Source organism: Macrosteles quadrilineatus, unplaced genomic scaffold (assembly GCF_028750875.1).
Source record: "Macrosteles quadrilineatus isolate MER2022 unplaced genomic scaffold, UCM_ALF_1.0 Scaffold_1__1_contigs__length_201487025, whole genome shotgun sequence".
In the NCBI taxonomy this organism is placed as follows: domain Eukaryota; kingdom Metazoa; phylum Arthropoda; class Insecta; order Hemiptera; family Cicadellidae; genus Macrosteles; species Macrosteles quadrilineatus.
Genome location: NW_026542594.1, coordinates 184,761,868 through 184,776,404, shown reverse-complemented (window position 1 = coordinate 184,776,404; position 14,537 = coordinate 184,761,868). Strand labels below are relative to the sequence as shown.

Below are 14,537 nucleotides of genomic sequence, written 5' to 3'. Positions count from 1 at the left end.
TACCAGTATCACTTGTGAGGGCAAACTGTAGGAACTTGTGTGTCTGAGAGATGACCTGAGGTCTACACAGGTCTACAGGGTTGCCTATACAGTGTAGGAACCTGAACCAGCACTGAGCTATACAGGAGTCTGTCATCCCTGGACTACTTACCAGTGTCACTTGTGAGGGCAAACTGTAGGAACTTGTGTGTCTGAGAGATGACCTGAGGTCTACACAGGTCTACAGGGTTGCCTATACAGTGTAGGAACCTGAACCAGCACTGAGCTATACAGGAGTCTGTCATGCCTGGTCTACTTACCAGTGTCACTTGTGAGGGCAAACTGTAGGAACATGTGTGTCTGAGAGATGACCTGAGGTCTACACAGGTCTACTGGGTTGCCTATACAGTGTAGGAACCTGAACCAGCACTGAGCTATACAGGAGTCTGTCATGCCTGGACTACTTACCAGTATCACTTGTGAGGGCAAACTGTAGGAACTTGTGTGTCTGAGAGATGACCTGAGGTCTACACAAGTCTACAGGGTTGCCTATACAGTGTAGGAACCTGAACCAGCACTGAGCTATACAGGAGTCTGTCATGCCTGGTCTACTTACCAGTGTCACTTGTGAGGGCAAACTGTAGGAACTTGTGTGTCTGTGAGATGACCTGAGGTCTACACAGGTCTACAGGGTTGCCTATACAGTGTAGGAACCTGAACCAGCACTGAGCTATACAGGAGTCTGTCATGCCTGGTCTACTTACCAGTATCACTTGTGAGGGCAAACTGTAGGAACTTGTGTGTCTGTGAGATGACCTGAGGTCTACACAGGTCTACAGGGTTGCCTATACAGTGTAGGAACCTGAACCAGCACTGAGCTATACAGGAGTCTGTCATGCCTGGTCTACTTACCAGTGTCACTTGTGAGAGCAAACTGTAGGAACTTGTGTGTCTGAGAGATGACCTGAGGTCTACACAGGTCTACAGGGTTGCCTATACAGTGTAGGAACCTGAACCAGCACTGAGCTATACAGGAGTCTGTCATCCCTGGACTACTTACCAGTGTCACTTGTGAGAGCAAACTGTAGGAACTTGTGTGTCTGAGAGATGACCTGAGGTCTACACAGGTCTACAGGGTTGCCTATACAGTGTAGGAACCTGAACCAGCACTGAGCTATACAGGAGTCTGTCATGCCTGGACTACTTACCAGTGTCACTTGTGAGAGCAAACTGTAGGAACTTGTGTGTCTGAGAGATGACCTGAGGTCTACACAGGTCTACAGGGTTGCCTATACAGTGTAGGAACCTGAACCAGCACTGAGCTATACAGGAGTCTGTCATTCCTGGTCTACTTACCAGTGTCACTTGTGAGGGCAAACTGTAGGAACTTGTGTGTGTGAGAGATGACCTGAGGTCTACACAGGTCTACAGGGTTGCCTATACAGTGTAGGAACCTGAACCAGCACTGAGCTATACAGGAGTCTGTCATTCCTGGTCTACTTACCAGTGTCACTTGTGAGGGCAAACTGTAGGAACTTGTGTGTGTGAGAGATGACCTGAGGTCTACACAGGTCTACAGGGTTGCCTATACAGTGTAGGAACCTGAACCAGCACTGAGCTATACAGGAGTCTGTCATTCCTGGTCTACTTACCAGTGTCACTTGTGAGGGCAAACTGTAGGAACTTGTGTGTCTGAGAGATGACCTGAGGTCTACACAGGTCTACAGGGTTGCCTATACAGTGTAGGAACCTGAACCAGCACTGAGCTATACAGGAGTCTGTCATGCCTGGTCTACTTACCCGTGTCACTTGTGAGGGCAAACTGTAGAAACTTGTGTGTCTGAGAGATGACCTGAGGTCTACACAGGTCTACAGGGTTGCCTATACAGTGTAGGAACCTGAACCAGCACTGAGCTATACAGGAGTCTGTCATGCCTGGACTACTTACCAGTGTCACTTGTGAGGGCAAACTGTAGGAACTTGTGTGTCTGAGAGATGACCTGAGGTCTACACAGGTCTACAGGGTTGCCTATACAGTGTAGGAACCTGAACCAGCACTGAGCTATACAGGAGTCTGTCATCCCTGGTCTACTTACCAGTGTCACTTGTGAGGGCAAACTGTAGGAACTTGTGTGTCTGAGAGATGACCTGAGGTCTACACAGGTCTACTGGGTTGCCTATACAGTGTAGGAACCTGAACCAGCACTGAGCTATACAGGAGTCTGTCATGCCTGGTCTACTTACCAGTATCACTTGTGAGGGCAAACTGTAGGGACTTGTGTGTCTGAGAGATGACCTGAGGTCTACACAGGTCTACAGGGTTGCCTATACAGTGTAGGAACCTGAACCAGCACTGAGCTATACAGGAGTCTGTCATCCCTGGACTACTTACCAGTGTCACTTGTGAGGGCAAACTGTAGGAACTTGTGTGTCTGAGAGATGACCTGAGGTCTACACAGGTCTACTGGGTTGCCTATACAGTGTAGGAACCTGAACCAGCACTGAGCTATACAGGAGTCTGTCATGCCTGGACTACTTACCAGTATCACTTGTGAGAGCAAACTGTAGGAACTTGTGTGTCTGAGAGATGACCTGAGGTCTACACAGGTCTACAGGGTTGCCTATACAGTGTAGGAACCTGAACCAGCACTGAGCTATACAGGAGTCTGTCATGCCTGGACTACTTACCAGTGTCACTTGTGAGAGCAAACTGTAGGAACTTGTGTGTCTGAGAGATGACCTGAGGTCTACACAGGTCTACAGGGTTGCCTATACAGTGTAGGAACCTGAACCAGCACTGAGCTATACAGGAGTCTGTCATCCCTGGTCTACTTACCAGTGTCACTTGTGAGGGCAAACTGTAGGAACTTGTGTGTCTGAGAGATGACCTGAGGTCTACACAGGTCTACAGGGTTGCCTATACAGTGTAGGAACCTGAACCAGCACTGAGCTATACAGGAGTCTGTCATGCCTGGACTACTTACCAGTGTCACTTGTGAGAGCAAACTGTAGGAACTTGTGTGTCTGAGAGATGACCTGAGGTCTACACAGGTCTACAGGGTTGCCTATACAGTGTAGGAACCTGAACCAGCACTGAGCTATACAGGAGTCTGTCATGCCTGGTCTACTTACCCGTGTCACTTGTGAGGGCAAACTGTAGGAACTTGTGTGTCTGAGAGATGACCTGAGGTCTACACAGGTCTACAGGGTTGCCTATACAGTGTAGGAACCTGAACCAGCACTGAGCTATACAGGAGTCTGTCATTCCTGGTCTACTTACCAGTGTCACTTGTGAGGGCAAACTGTAGGAACTTGTGTGTGTGAGAGATGACCTGAGGTCTCCACAGGTCTACTGGGTTGCCTATACAGTGTAGGAACCTGAACCAGCACTGAGCTATACAGGAGTCTGTCATTCCTGGTCTACTTACCAGTGTCACTTGTGAGGGCAAACTGTAGAAACTTGTGTGTCTGAGAGATGACCTGAGGTCTACACAGGTCTACAGGGTTGCCTATACAGTGTAGGAACCTGAACCAGCACTGAGCTATACAGGAGTCTGTCATCCCCTGGACTACTTACCAGTGTCACTTGTGAGGGCAAACTGTAGAAACTTGTGTGTCTGAGAGATGACCTGAGGTCTACACAGGTCTACAGGGTTGCCTATACAGTGTAGGAACCTGAACCAGCACTGAGCTATACAGGAGTCTGTCATCCCTGGACTACTTACCAGTGTCACTTGTGAGGGCAAACTGTAGGAACTTGTGTGTCTGAGAGATGACCTGAGGTCTACACAGGTCTACAGGGTTGCCTATACAGTGTAGGAACCTGAACCAGCACTGAGCTATACAAGAGTCTGTCATCCCGGGAGGTATCAGGGCTGCGTCCTCCTCCACTGTAAACACGCATAGTTTTTCAATACTACAGGTCTCATGGTATTAGTTTCTTTAGAATTATAATTAAAATTATATAAATTGTGGGTAGTTCTTACATTCTCAGTGCACCCTCGGGAATTACATTTTTTTTGTATAAAATAACGCCCTGATTTTTTACGTTCATGTCGGAAAACCCTAGTAAAGCGGAAAAACATGTTTGCGGAAATAAGTCGTGTGTGTACTCAAATTAACCGGTAGAGCGAGCTCAACAAGAATACGTAACAAGTTTCAAGATCTGATGGATATTAGCGGAGATACGGCCAGAAAAGCGTTGGAAAAATAACTAAGCTACGACCGGGAAAATGGGATGGTTAGGTTAGGTTAGGTTGGAGGTTTTGAAAAAAGAAAATTTATTTTTCCGAGGGTGCCCTGAGAAGGTAAGAATTACCAAATTGTGACTACATTTTGAAGGAAGAAATTTTTTGGAAGCTGATTAAGTTTTTGTGAAGTGATAGATTTGAGCTAGCCTACCTAAAATGTTGTGAATCGAAGAACTCTTTCTATATAGTCTCAGGCAGATGACTTAGGCTGGTAAATTTCTTCTGATAGGTGGAAGAAACATTTATTGATGAACCCTCTCCATTTCTCTTAGTTTATAAAGCCTCAGAGGACATAAGATATCAAGTCTATTAAGTAGATTATTTGTTCCTAACTGCCTAAAAGTGTACAGCAGAGTACTGCTTTTCTGACCCTAGTATTCTAAACTTCTAAACATTCCAAAAATGTCCCAGTAGGTCTACAAAAACAACTAAGTCACTAAGTCTGCAATATCGATGTGCTGTTGGCTATGTAGGCATTATTGCCGAGAGTTAGTTCAGAATAGCAGGACTCTACTGTAGCTGTATTCTATTTAAAAGCTATATGCACCAAAGCAAAGTTCTTCTCATTAATACGGTAATATCAAAATAAACTAGTAACACTCACATATCTTCAGCTCCGGGAACGCTGGGCCGTACATTGACTCTAGCAGTCTCTGCGTCAGAGCTAGGTTGACTCTGTTCCACTGCTCTACCAGAGCCACCCGGTGTCGCCAGTTCATGGTCAGCTCTCTTAGTGTCTTCCACAATGGCGGGGAGGGGAAGTGGTGTGTACAGGCTACCAGCCACACCTCTACCAGCACACTCAACACCCTCTCACACAGCTGGTCTCCCACGTCGTCTGCGGACATGTGTTACATACAGAATTTGGTGGTAAGAAGCTACTTGTGCTTAGGGGTCTGTAAGTAAGTGGGATTCTCAGGTCCAGGCTAACATCTGACCCAAGAGATCGGTTCGAGCCAGGAATAATTTTAAGACTAAGTTGAGGTTGAGTAATTTATATTTTCGCTAAGCTCAGGTTGAGTAATTTATAATAGAAGGTAATTTATTCACGTTTTCCGAGGATTTTACCATGGGTGACAATTATGATGTCTCTGCAACCACATGGCACAACCAGGAAGATATTCACAATTCCACCATGATCAAGTGGAGACGCTTGTATGAATTTACCATAACCACGGAAGATGATCGCGATTTTTAAGCAAAACCCTGGTAAAAGTCCTGATTTTATCACTACTCAGGATATGTTCATTTTCTGATTGTAGTAAAAAAAATTAATATTTTTTTAAATCAGCACCTTTTACAGCCAAATGATTTTGGTCCGAGAACTGAAGGTCAACACTTTTTACCTGACCCAAGCTTTAAAATTTACAATGAGAAGTCTACTTGTGGACTGAGGTGTTGGTTAGTCTATGCTTCAACTTACAAAGCCTAACCTAAACCTCAGCCTGTATTGCAAGCCTTAGCATCTCAGACTTTCGTGCTTAAGGGGAGTCGCTACTGAAACTAGTGATTTTTAATAAAATCCTTTTAAAAATTATCATATATACTTTTTAAAGTTCATTTAGTCTTAGAAAAAGATTTACTGCCGTTAAAGTAAAAAAAAAAAATTTTTACATACTTTTTGGAGTTTTTTAAGTTTTTTGCCGGGAAAAAATTGGGTTTTTTAAATCTCTTATAACTATTTAACTACTGAACCAATTTTATTGTTCGATATCTTATTTTAAAGAGCAAGGAAAGCACATACTTTCTGTGCATACTCATGTTATTTTCTCAATTAGTTTATAAGTTATGGCTTCAAAAATAAGTTTTTGAAAAATTTATAGGTTATAAATTTTTATAAATTTTTTTTCATGTACTTTTATTTACCCAATTACAATATCCATGCACAGAAAGTTGATTTATAGTATAAACAATGTGTGGTAAAAATTTCATTCATATAGCTGCAATAGTTAAAAAGTTATAAGAACTTATATATAAAAAAAACAAAATTTTAAAGTCACGGAAAACAGCGGTTGAAGTTTATACGTTGGTTTATACTAGGCCTAGTTGATGCCCCAAAAGAGGTGTGCGCGCTTCACTTCAAATATTTTTTTCACAGTGAAAAAAATATATATTATACCAAATGTTATGTTTTTCTGAAACCTTACAATCCATAGAACAAGATAAAAAAATAATAAAAAATTCAAGTTTTTTACAAAATTGGTAGTTTTTCAGTAGCGACTCCCCTTAATATCCTTCGTGCATATAACAAATTTCACTCCTTCCCCTAATATTCTAAATTACAAACTATCACTGATTTTGAAACTAACAAAAACGACCAAAATATTCACCTTTGATGGTTGGTGGGGCCAGCAGAGTGTCGTTGATGGCTAGCAGAAACATCAGCAGAGTTTCCCAGGTCTCCCTGTCCATGATGACAGAGTGATGAGCGACATGCTGTAGTGTCCTCAGCACTCGGTGACACAGTACGGCCTGTCGGTTGATGGTGTCTGGCGCTGGTAAAAACATGATGTATGTCAAACTCAGGCAACGGTTAGTGTACGATAGTGATGGACTTTTTTGGGAAAATACATTCTCGATCCTAGGGCGGGATAATATTTCGTTCTTGGTTTTCTTTGAACAGATTTGTTCCAGCTGTCAACAATTTTGCAATGCTCCTATGGAGATGTTCCTGAATTCACCGTAATCGTGTGAGATAAAAACGATAGTGCCAAGATCATGGATTACAGTCAGTGGTTTGGTTATATAAAAAAGAGCAATAAAAACTCATATGTTATATTGTTCGTCATCATTACCATTTGCAAAACATGTTATTCAATCGAAGATTTTTAAAAACAAAATTAGTTTCCCCTGTTGTACGGGAAGAAAAATTATGTCCTGTTCCCGATCCAATTATATTTGGAAAGGAAATTACAATACTGTTCCGTCCCTTCCTAAACTAAAATTACAATCTCATCCATCTAAGTGTATACATACTTTTATGTGTTTCATGGTTGTTGAATGTACAAAACAGGAACTTGCAAAAACTGTGTGAAGTTAACAAAATTAAAAAGATAACCATTTGTTTTAAATTAGATAAAATTATATGAAAAACAAAGCCGTAATGTGTCTATGTTTATAGTACATATTTTCACGGAGTTAAGTAAGAAACAGAAAGATTCAATGGTACACTTAAGCGGTGTCTAGTACCAGTCGCTGGTGTCTAGAGCAAATTCTATTCGTCGTCCAGTTCCGCTCTCCATTGCCCCCTCGCCATTATGTACTACAGCGCTCACACTGAAGGAAGACCCTGTGCGCTACAACTGCTGTACAAATATGCTATGTGACCATCGCAATTCAAGCTCTTCCTTGTTCGATAGTCGTACATTTCCGCCCCAATATACCAGAGCTAAAAGCACACGCGGTTGTCCCATAAGATTATATCCTCTGTATTGTACTTCTCTGTGATATTGCTTATAGGTAAGTTGTAGTGTATTAATTTCTCAACACTACAGAGAATCATTAATCACTTCATTTTCATTTTGTTTTATCATTAACTTTTAAATGAAGAAGACGTCCCAATATGCTATACCATAGTGGTAGTAGTCAACTTTTTCAGGTTGAACTACAAACCTGTTTAAAGTAGCAATCACAACTTTTACTATGAAATAGGCCTAAATAATGAAGAAATGCTGGAAATCACTCATCCGCTGTAATAGTTATGAAAATATTTTAAATTATGAAAATAAAGTAACCCCAAACCAACTTTTAACTATTTAAAGTTGAATTTGTGATATTGAGACTTAAAAATACTAAATTAATACAAAAAAAATATAAATCTACATTATCATTGTGAAATAAAGAAGCATAAATAAAAAGGACAATAGAAAATATTTAACTACAAAGACTTTTACTAGTTTAATCAACTAGTATAAATTCAATAATAAATTGTGAATTTAATATGGCAATAAAATTACTGCTATATGCATGGTAAATCATTTTACAGCCAAACAATGAAAAATAAGGTAGATTAAGCAAACAATACCAGTGAAATGTGAGAGGAAGAGGAAATTGCTTTGTACAACGGAATGTTGCTAATAATTATATTTCTTTGTATTGTTCTACGAGCAGTACAAGCTGTTTGAAGCTTTATAAACTAAAGGAATGATAGTAGGCTTACTAAACACAACTAATGGTAACTAAATACACTATAAACAATACAACAGATACATTTCAAAGCAATGGCATTAAATACCCTCTAAACAATACTTGATGTAACCTAGCTGACTAAAAAGCGAACAACAAATTAGCATCTTGTACTGCTAAAGCTAAATTGATAATCAAATTGTGCATTTCTTCCTAAAAAAAGACAAAACAGTGTACAGATCCCAAAATTTGAATTGTGTGTACTTACTAAGTTCCTGATAAATGAAAGCCCAGTCTTGAAAAATAAATAGATGAGTCAACAAAGAAAAGTGGCATTGATGAAAATATCTAGCCTACATAGGCTTAAGTAGATACATAATCAAATGAATTAACTATTAAAACTTATTTTAAAATGTAGGTAACTTAAAGCAAAATTGTTAGGTTAAATAACGATATATAAGTCACGAAATAGAAGTACTCTACGGGAAAGCCAGTTGGCTAGTTAGGATCTTATTCTTAAGGAATAGAGTTGAACTGGGAAAATAAGAATCCAGGGGCTAATAGACACAAAATAAAAGAACACAAAACATGACACATATATTTATCCAGAGAGTAGGATGCTAACTTATAGGGCTGTGTTCTTTATTGTTACATCTATTAGGCCCTGGGCTCTAATTGTCTCAAGTAAGCCAGTTCAACTCTATTCCTTTTCAACAAATTCCTTACAAAATAGTAATAGGAAGGTAGTGAATCAATCCATGCAATTTATCTCTGATTGTACAATATGTAAAGTGATAAGAACATTGAAACTGATTGTTTCCTGTCTCACACAAGTCCTAATCTTCTCTAGGCTATTTGCAACAACGAAAATACTTAGTTTATTAACCAGTTTATTAGAGATTTAGGGCTTTGAATAAATGTATAAAGATGATAATATCGAAATTGAAAGTCAGCCTATTCAATGAATATCTCAGAACATTCAAGAATACACTTATGGTCAGTTAGTATGAATAAAGTAAAGCGAGTTAGTCTCAATTCAGCGTTATGCAGTAAAGGTTAGAACATTGCAATCAATTAGGCCTACCGTATTTTCAAGGTAAAGTCAGAAGAGACCTAGTTATCGTATGAATATTCATCGATGCAAATTTCAAACTCACCTTCTCCTTTGCGGGGAACGAAAAGGTTATGAAAGTGGCTGATCATCTTGCGAGCATAGAGGTTAGGATCCTCGCAGATTGGTTTCGGAACACTCATCTTCGGAATGGAGTAGAGGGCAGTGAGCCATTCACAGTAAACGTTGACACAATCTTTGATGGTGTCATGCTCACTTAGCGGCAAACTCAACCCGTAGCAAATCACCTGAAAGGATGTTTCAAATAGTCATCATTCACAATTAAAATTAAGAACTTTATTTTATTAGATGGATGGGCAAAATTCTAGATTTTAGATATAGGCTAATGCTTAACTTAGGTCGAAATAATCCTTCAATATCACAATATAAGTTAGATGTTGTTGAGAACCTGGCAACAAACACGTTATCTCCTACTTGCTGGCAGTTATTCATGGGAATGAGCTGAATTACCGTAACAAATGTAGGCTAGATTGACAAAACTTTAACATTTGTATGATAATATGTTACGTCAATTTTTAAACACAGGCCTGACTAGAAAATTACAAAAATTACCAATTTGTCATTCCTTTATTGAAATTTAATTCCTTTTTAGGGGTTATTTTTTATTATTTAAACTGTGCATAGAGGACTACTTTACACTATACTACTTTAGGACTACTTTAGAGGATTTACTTTACTTTACTTTAATTAGGCTACTTTACAAAGATCCTATATTTAATCTGACTATATTTCCTTCTGAAGGTTGAATTATTAGCCTTTTCAGTAGATAGATGTAATATTAAGTTACACTTAAAGAGAAATAATATTTGGCATTTTGGTAATTTTTTGTTAGGATAACAGATTATTTTGTTGTTTAGAAAGGAGAACTAGTAGCCTACCATGTCTCGGAAAGAAAATAAGCAGGCCTGCCATAAGATTTACTTCAGGACTTATTTAGGCCTAGGCTATACAATTCTTGAATGTTACATTTACTTAACTTACTTCCATGGACCACAAGACCTCCTTGTCTGTGGTCAGGCTGCTGGGTTCTGCAGCCTGTGTAATACCAAGGTTAGAGGCGAGCTGACGGACAACCGAAACTGCGACCTCCCGACCAGCTGATGATGGAAACTTTAACAGCACACTTGTGCTGTCCACACCAGCTCCAGTGGTCACCACATTGCTGAGAGATGCCCATTCCGAATACATCCCACCGTGCTCCGATTCCTATAATTATAATTGCTGTAACGTACCCACCAACTTAATTATTTATAGGCCTAGCCTATTTACTGGTGCATATGAAGAAAAGGATTGGACAACATTGAAAAGTGTTTTATGAGATTTGTTAGCCTAAGTTAAGTGTTTGAATTGTTTAAAAACTATTTTAGGTCTACAATTGAGGCTAAATAGGCCTAACAAAGATGTTAGCCTAAATGACACAAAATGCGTTCAAAAGCTAACTCAATTTGAACTAGGCCTAGGCATATTTTACAACTAGGGTAAATTGGCCTAACTTGTTTTTAGGCCTATGCCTAAGTGATGGCAAATTGAATGAGTCTAGGCCTATTCATAAATGCCTTAGCTAAATAGCAAAGACCTACGCCTTAAATAAAGTAAGAATATACATAATAAACCATAAATTAAGTCATAGAGTACCTTCCAGTTTACTCTGTTAAACACTCCCAAATTCATAGAAGAGGGTCAATTAAAACTTGTGATACGGTAGGCCTATAAAGAGGATCTAATGAATATTGCATGTAAATAGTTAACTCCTGTCAACGGCGATGAGACGTCAACTCATACGTCAAGAGCTTATAAACATTAAAGTAAAACGGTTATTTAAATTGTAGCTACTGTTTAACTGTATTATTATGAGACAGATAATTAAAATTACTGAAGTAGAACATGGGCCAGAACAGAACATCAACATCAACACTCAGCCTCAGCCAGAAGTCAAGCAAGAAACAACAAAACAGACAGACAGCTGTCATTTCCGTTTGTTTTTATGTTCTTCTTCTTCTTTTTTCCTTTTTTTCTTGATGTCAATTCCAGCGGCATTTTTACTCACCCAGGCCCCAAGCCCAGACTATCAATTGCAACGAATGTAGCCAATGAATATAACAAGTTTTACTGTAGCAAAAGCTTTATTACCATGATCCAGGGGAATCTCAATTTTTTTGCTATAGGCTAATTTTGAATCAACTATGTCGTTGCGATTGAAAAACAAATGTCAGTCTCCAAACTCTCAAAAACTTTTGGTGAGGTCATGGGTTTGATGAAAATAATTAGTAAGAGCTCTTACTTATAATTATTAAGAATGGTCTTACTAAATCTCGCATCAACTCAAACCCCGTTGAAAATAAGTATTGTAATTGTATTATCTAATTTTGTAGATGTGATTGGAAAGAATACTAAATGCTACTTTTGTTTGAAAGCAGCTAATGGGTATTTGTGTATTTACAAAAACTTAGTTGCTGCACTATGAGAATATTGACTCCGCTTTAAATGTACAGAAAACAGATATAGATTTTCAATTCATATGGTTTTGGTTTGATTGTTTTATTTTGTTTATTTTGAATATTTCAATACATTTATGTTCATAATTTTAAATTTCAATCAATAAAGTGTGAATTAATGATCGGATGTGTCTTGTCTTTGTCTGCCATATTATCTTATGGGACGGCTCTCTCTAAACTTACTTGTGTATTTTTGGCCTAATAGAACAACACATATCGTATTTAATCATCCTATGGGGAGCTGTGAGGAAGAATATTGAGCAGATCTTTGTTTGGCAGAACAAGGCAGTTAGAGCAATCTTGGGTATGCCGCCTCGGACCAGCTGCAAAAATGTTTCTAAAGAACTTATGGCTTTCTCACAGTCCCTTCACTTTTCATCTTTGAATCAGTTTGCTATATAAAATCACAGAACATTAAACCAACTTTTACAAATCACACTTACAACACCCGAACAAAGGGCACACATGCAGTCCAACATAAACTCACAACATTTGAACACAAACCAGACATGGGAATGAAATTGTACCAGGCCCTACCGAAAAAATTACTTGAAATTCAGAGTTTAACAAAATTAAAATAGAATTGAAAAAAATATCTAGTGGAGTTAAGTTTTCATGACATATACAGTTACCTTAACGGTGACAAAAACAAGTATTTAAGTTTGGTTATTCTTTGTATTAACGCTGACATGTCCAATTCCTTAAGGCAAAGGACTACGGACGGAGAGATCATGTATCATGTATATGTATTTGACACTAAAAATTCCGGAGTTAAAGGCGGCCGTGATCGTATTGGTATTTTTTTTTTACGAGTGTTGATAAGTGAATGATTAAGAGTGTTTTAAGTTTAATTTATAATTAGTGCAGTAAATAAGAAGAAAGTATTTTATAAACAGTTGCTAGTGTAAATATTTGGACATGGAGTTAATGAGACATTGGATTCGTTTCGTCATCGGAAATGAATGAGTAAAAGATTATCCACGTTATCCCTCTATAAATTATTGATTTCACATTTAGAAATAAATTGTTAACTTTGGGTTTTGCTAAAGTGTTAGGGTATGATGAGTAAAAGTGTAAAAATATTAAATTTCTGTGAATAATAAACAGTAGTTGAAAAAAGTCTTTTATTGCAAGTATTCTTCTAACCTAAACTCATAAAAAAAGTTCTTCCAAAAATAAATCCACAAATAGGGTTAAGTTATGTTCATGATGGGTTTGGTGGGGGGGGGATTCTAGGTGGCGCTGATTCGGGGGTGTTCGCTTAACTCTGAAAAATTCCTAGAACCGGTCCTGACTAAAACACACTTTGTATAATTTCATCTTCTGTGTTCAATTTACATGTTCTGAGCTCTGTACTGTAAAGCATGGTTTCCGCCATGGATTTCTAGAGCGGCTATCGTAAGTGAATGCATTGACAAATTGACTATAAACCAAATTTGTCAATGGTGCATTCTCCCAGGTGCCATCTTGCTTGGCGTGGTACCTTTTTATAAAAGTAGTACTAACATCAGCTATGCAATGTTTTGTTATCCAATCGATCAAGCATAAATTATTGATTTGCATAATTGAATACCTGTGTCGTTCAAAATAGGGCCTGCACGTGAGTTATTTCACTTATTTTCACCTGCATCCGCATTACAAAGCTCGATTAACTATTCGCTCTAAAAGTAATGAATCACTTACCAACTCATGTTTTAATGCCAACAGGATTTTTTTCGTGGGATTGCAGCTACATCTCTATTTCATAATCAAATTTAGATGATTGAGGTTTAAAATTAAAGGCATTCCTCCGTAGATTAACATAATATATTATATAGTTTATTTTGTAGGCCTTACGTCAGTTGCAAGGGTTCCGACATAACCGTCCTTAAATGAGGGGTTTTGTTTGCTTATTAGCATAAGGAATTCATTTATTTTTCGCTTATTTATGTAAAATTTACATTCAGTACTATATATGTTTTATCTTTGCCTTATTTCAACTATTTTTGTCAACACGTAACTGTTATCCAATGCCTAACTTTTACTTTGAATCTCAGTACGTTTATTTACGGTTGATTGTCAGCATTCTGGATAGTTTTGTTTTGTAAACATAAAATCATATAAAAACTAGTATAATTAATTGTTATAGTTATACTTCAATTCCTATTTACTAACACAAAGCTAACACTTGAAAACCTGTTTTGTTTAAACAATAACGTCATTAACGTCAATAACATTTCTTATAGGAATAAAAACTGCTAGTGTTAGTACAAAGTATAATAGAAAACAACTGCGTAAATAACCGAACGACTCAACTGAGCCCTACTACAAGAACTACTTGAACCTATAGTATACTTTGGCTATTCACTTTTCTTTAAATGAATTAAAATTTTGAGGTGGATCAATAACGAATGGGTCGTAAAATAATCCCAATGTTTTAAAACTTTAAAAGATGCATATTTTTGCGATATTAAGACAACTGTAGAACGGTGGTATAGTCATACCATAACTAGGGGTTTGCGGGGGGTTTGGGGTCCATTTGATAATTTGGTAACAGAAAAAAATAACGTTTTATAT

The 14,537-nt window shown here is 38.2% G+C and overlaps 1 protein-coding gene across 1 annotated transcript in view; it reads right to left on the bottom strand.

The window, feature by feature from the left end:
• Positions 1 to 11,384, bottom strand: part of LOC129003221 (ral GTPase-activating protein subunit beta) — a 124,624-nt gene extending 113,240 nt beyond the window's left edge. The window contains exons 1-32 of the mRNA XM_054431513.1: positions 11,122 to 11,384; positions 10,468 to 10,692; positions 9,512 to 9,713; positions 8,623 to 8,649; positions 6,560 to 6,724; positions 4,834 to 5,067; positions 3,705 to 3,869; positions 3,557 to 3,637; positions 3,408 to 3,488; positions 3,260 to 3,340; positions 3,112 to 3,192; positions 2,964 to 3,044; positions 2,816 to 2,896; positions 2,668 to 2,748; positions 2,520 to 2,600; positions 2,372 to 2,452; positions 2,224 to 2,304; positions 2,076 to 2,156; positions 1,928 to 2,008; positions 1,780 to 1,860; positions 1,632 to 1,712; positions 1,484 to 1,564; positions 1,336 to 1,416; positions 1,188 to 1,268; positions 1,040 to 1,120; positions 892 to 972; positions 744 to 824; positions 596 to 676; positions 448 to 528; positions 300 to 380; positions 152 to 232; positions 4 to 84 (exon numbers count right to left, since the gene is read on the bottom strand). Of these exons, the coding sequence (XP_054287488.1) occupies positions 4 to 84; positions 152 to 232; positions 300 to 380; positions 448 to 528; positions 596 to 676; positions 744 to 824; positions 892 to 972; positions 1,040 to 1,120; positions 1,188 to 1,268; positions 1,336 to 1,416; positions 1,484 to 1,564; positions 1,632 to 1,712; positions 1,780 to 1,860; positions 1,928 to 2,008; positions 2,076 to 2,156; positions 2,224 to 2,304; positions 2,372 to 2,452; positions 2,520 to 2,600; positions 2,668 to 2,748; positions 2,816 to 2,896; positions 2,964 to 3,044; positions 3,112 to 3,192; positions 3,260 to 3,340; positions 3,408 to 3,488; positions 3,557 to 3,637; positions 3,705 to 3,869; positions 4,834 to 5,067; positions 6,560 to 6,724; positions 8,623 to 8,649; positions 9,512 to 9,713; positions 10,468 to 10,692; positions 11,122 to 11,157 (3,079 nt within the window). The 5' untranslated portion in view covers positions 11,158 to 11,384. The remainder of the gene's footprint in view (positions 1 to 3; positions 85 to 151; positions 233 to 299; positions 381 to 447; positions 529 to 595; positions 677 to 743; positions 825 to 891; positions 973 to 1,039; positions 1,121 to 1,187; positions 1,269 to 1,335; positions 1,417 to 1,483; positions 1,565 to 1,631; positions 1,713 to 1,779; positions 1,861 to 1,927; positions 2,009 to 2,075; positions 2,157 to 2,223; positions 2,305 to 2,371; positions 2,453 to 2,519; positions 2,601 to 2,667; positions 2,749 to 2,815; positions 2,897 to 2,963; positions 3,045 to 3,111; positions 3,193 to 3,259; positions 3,341 to 3,407; positions 3,489 to 3,556; positions 3,638 to 3,704; positions 3,870 to 4,833; positions 5,068 to 6,559; positions 6,725 to 8,622; positions 8,650 to 9,511; positions 9,714 to 10,467; positions 10,693 to 11,121) is intronic.
• Between the last annotated feature and the right edge of the window lie 3,153 nt (positions 11,385 to 14,537).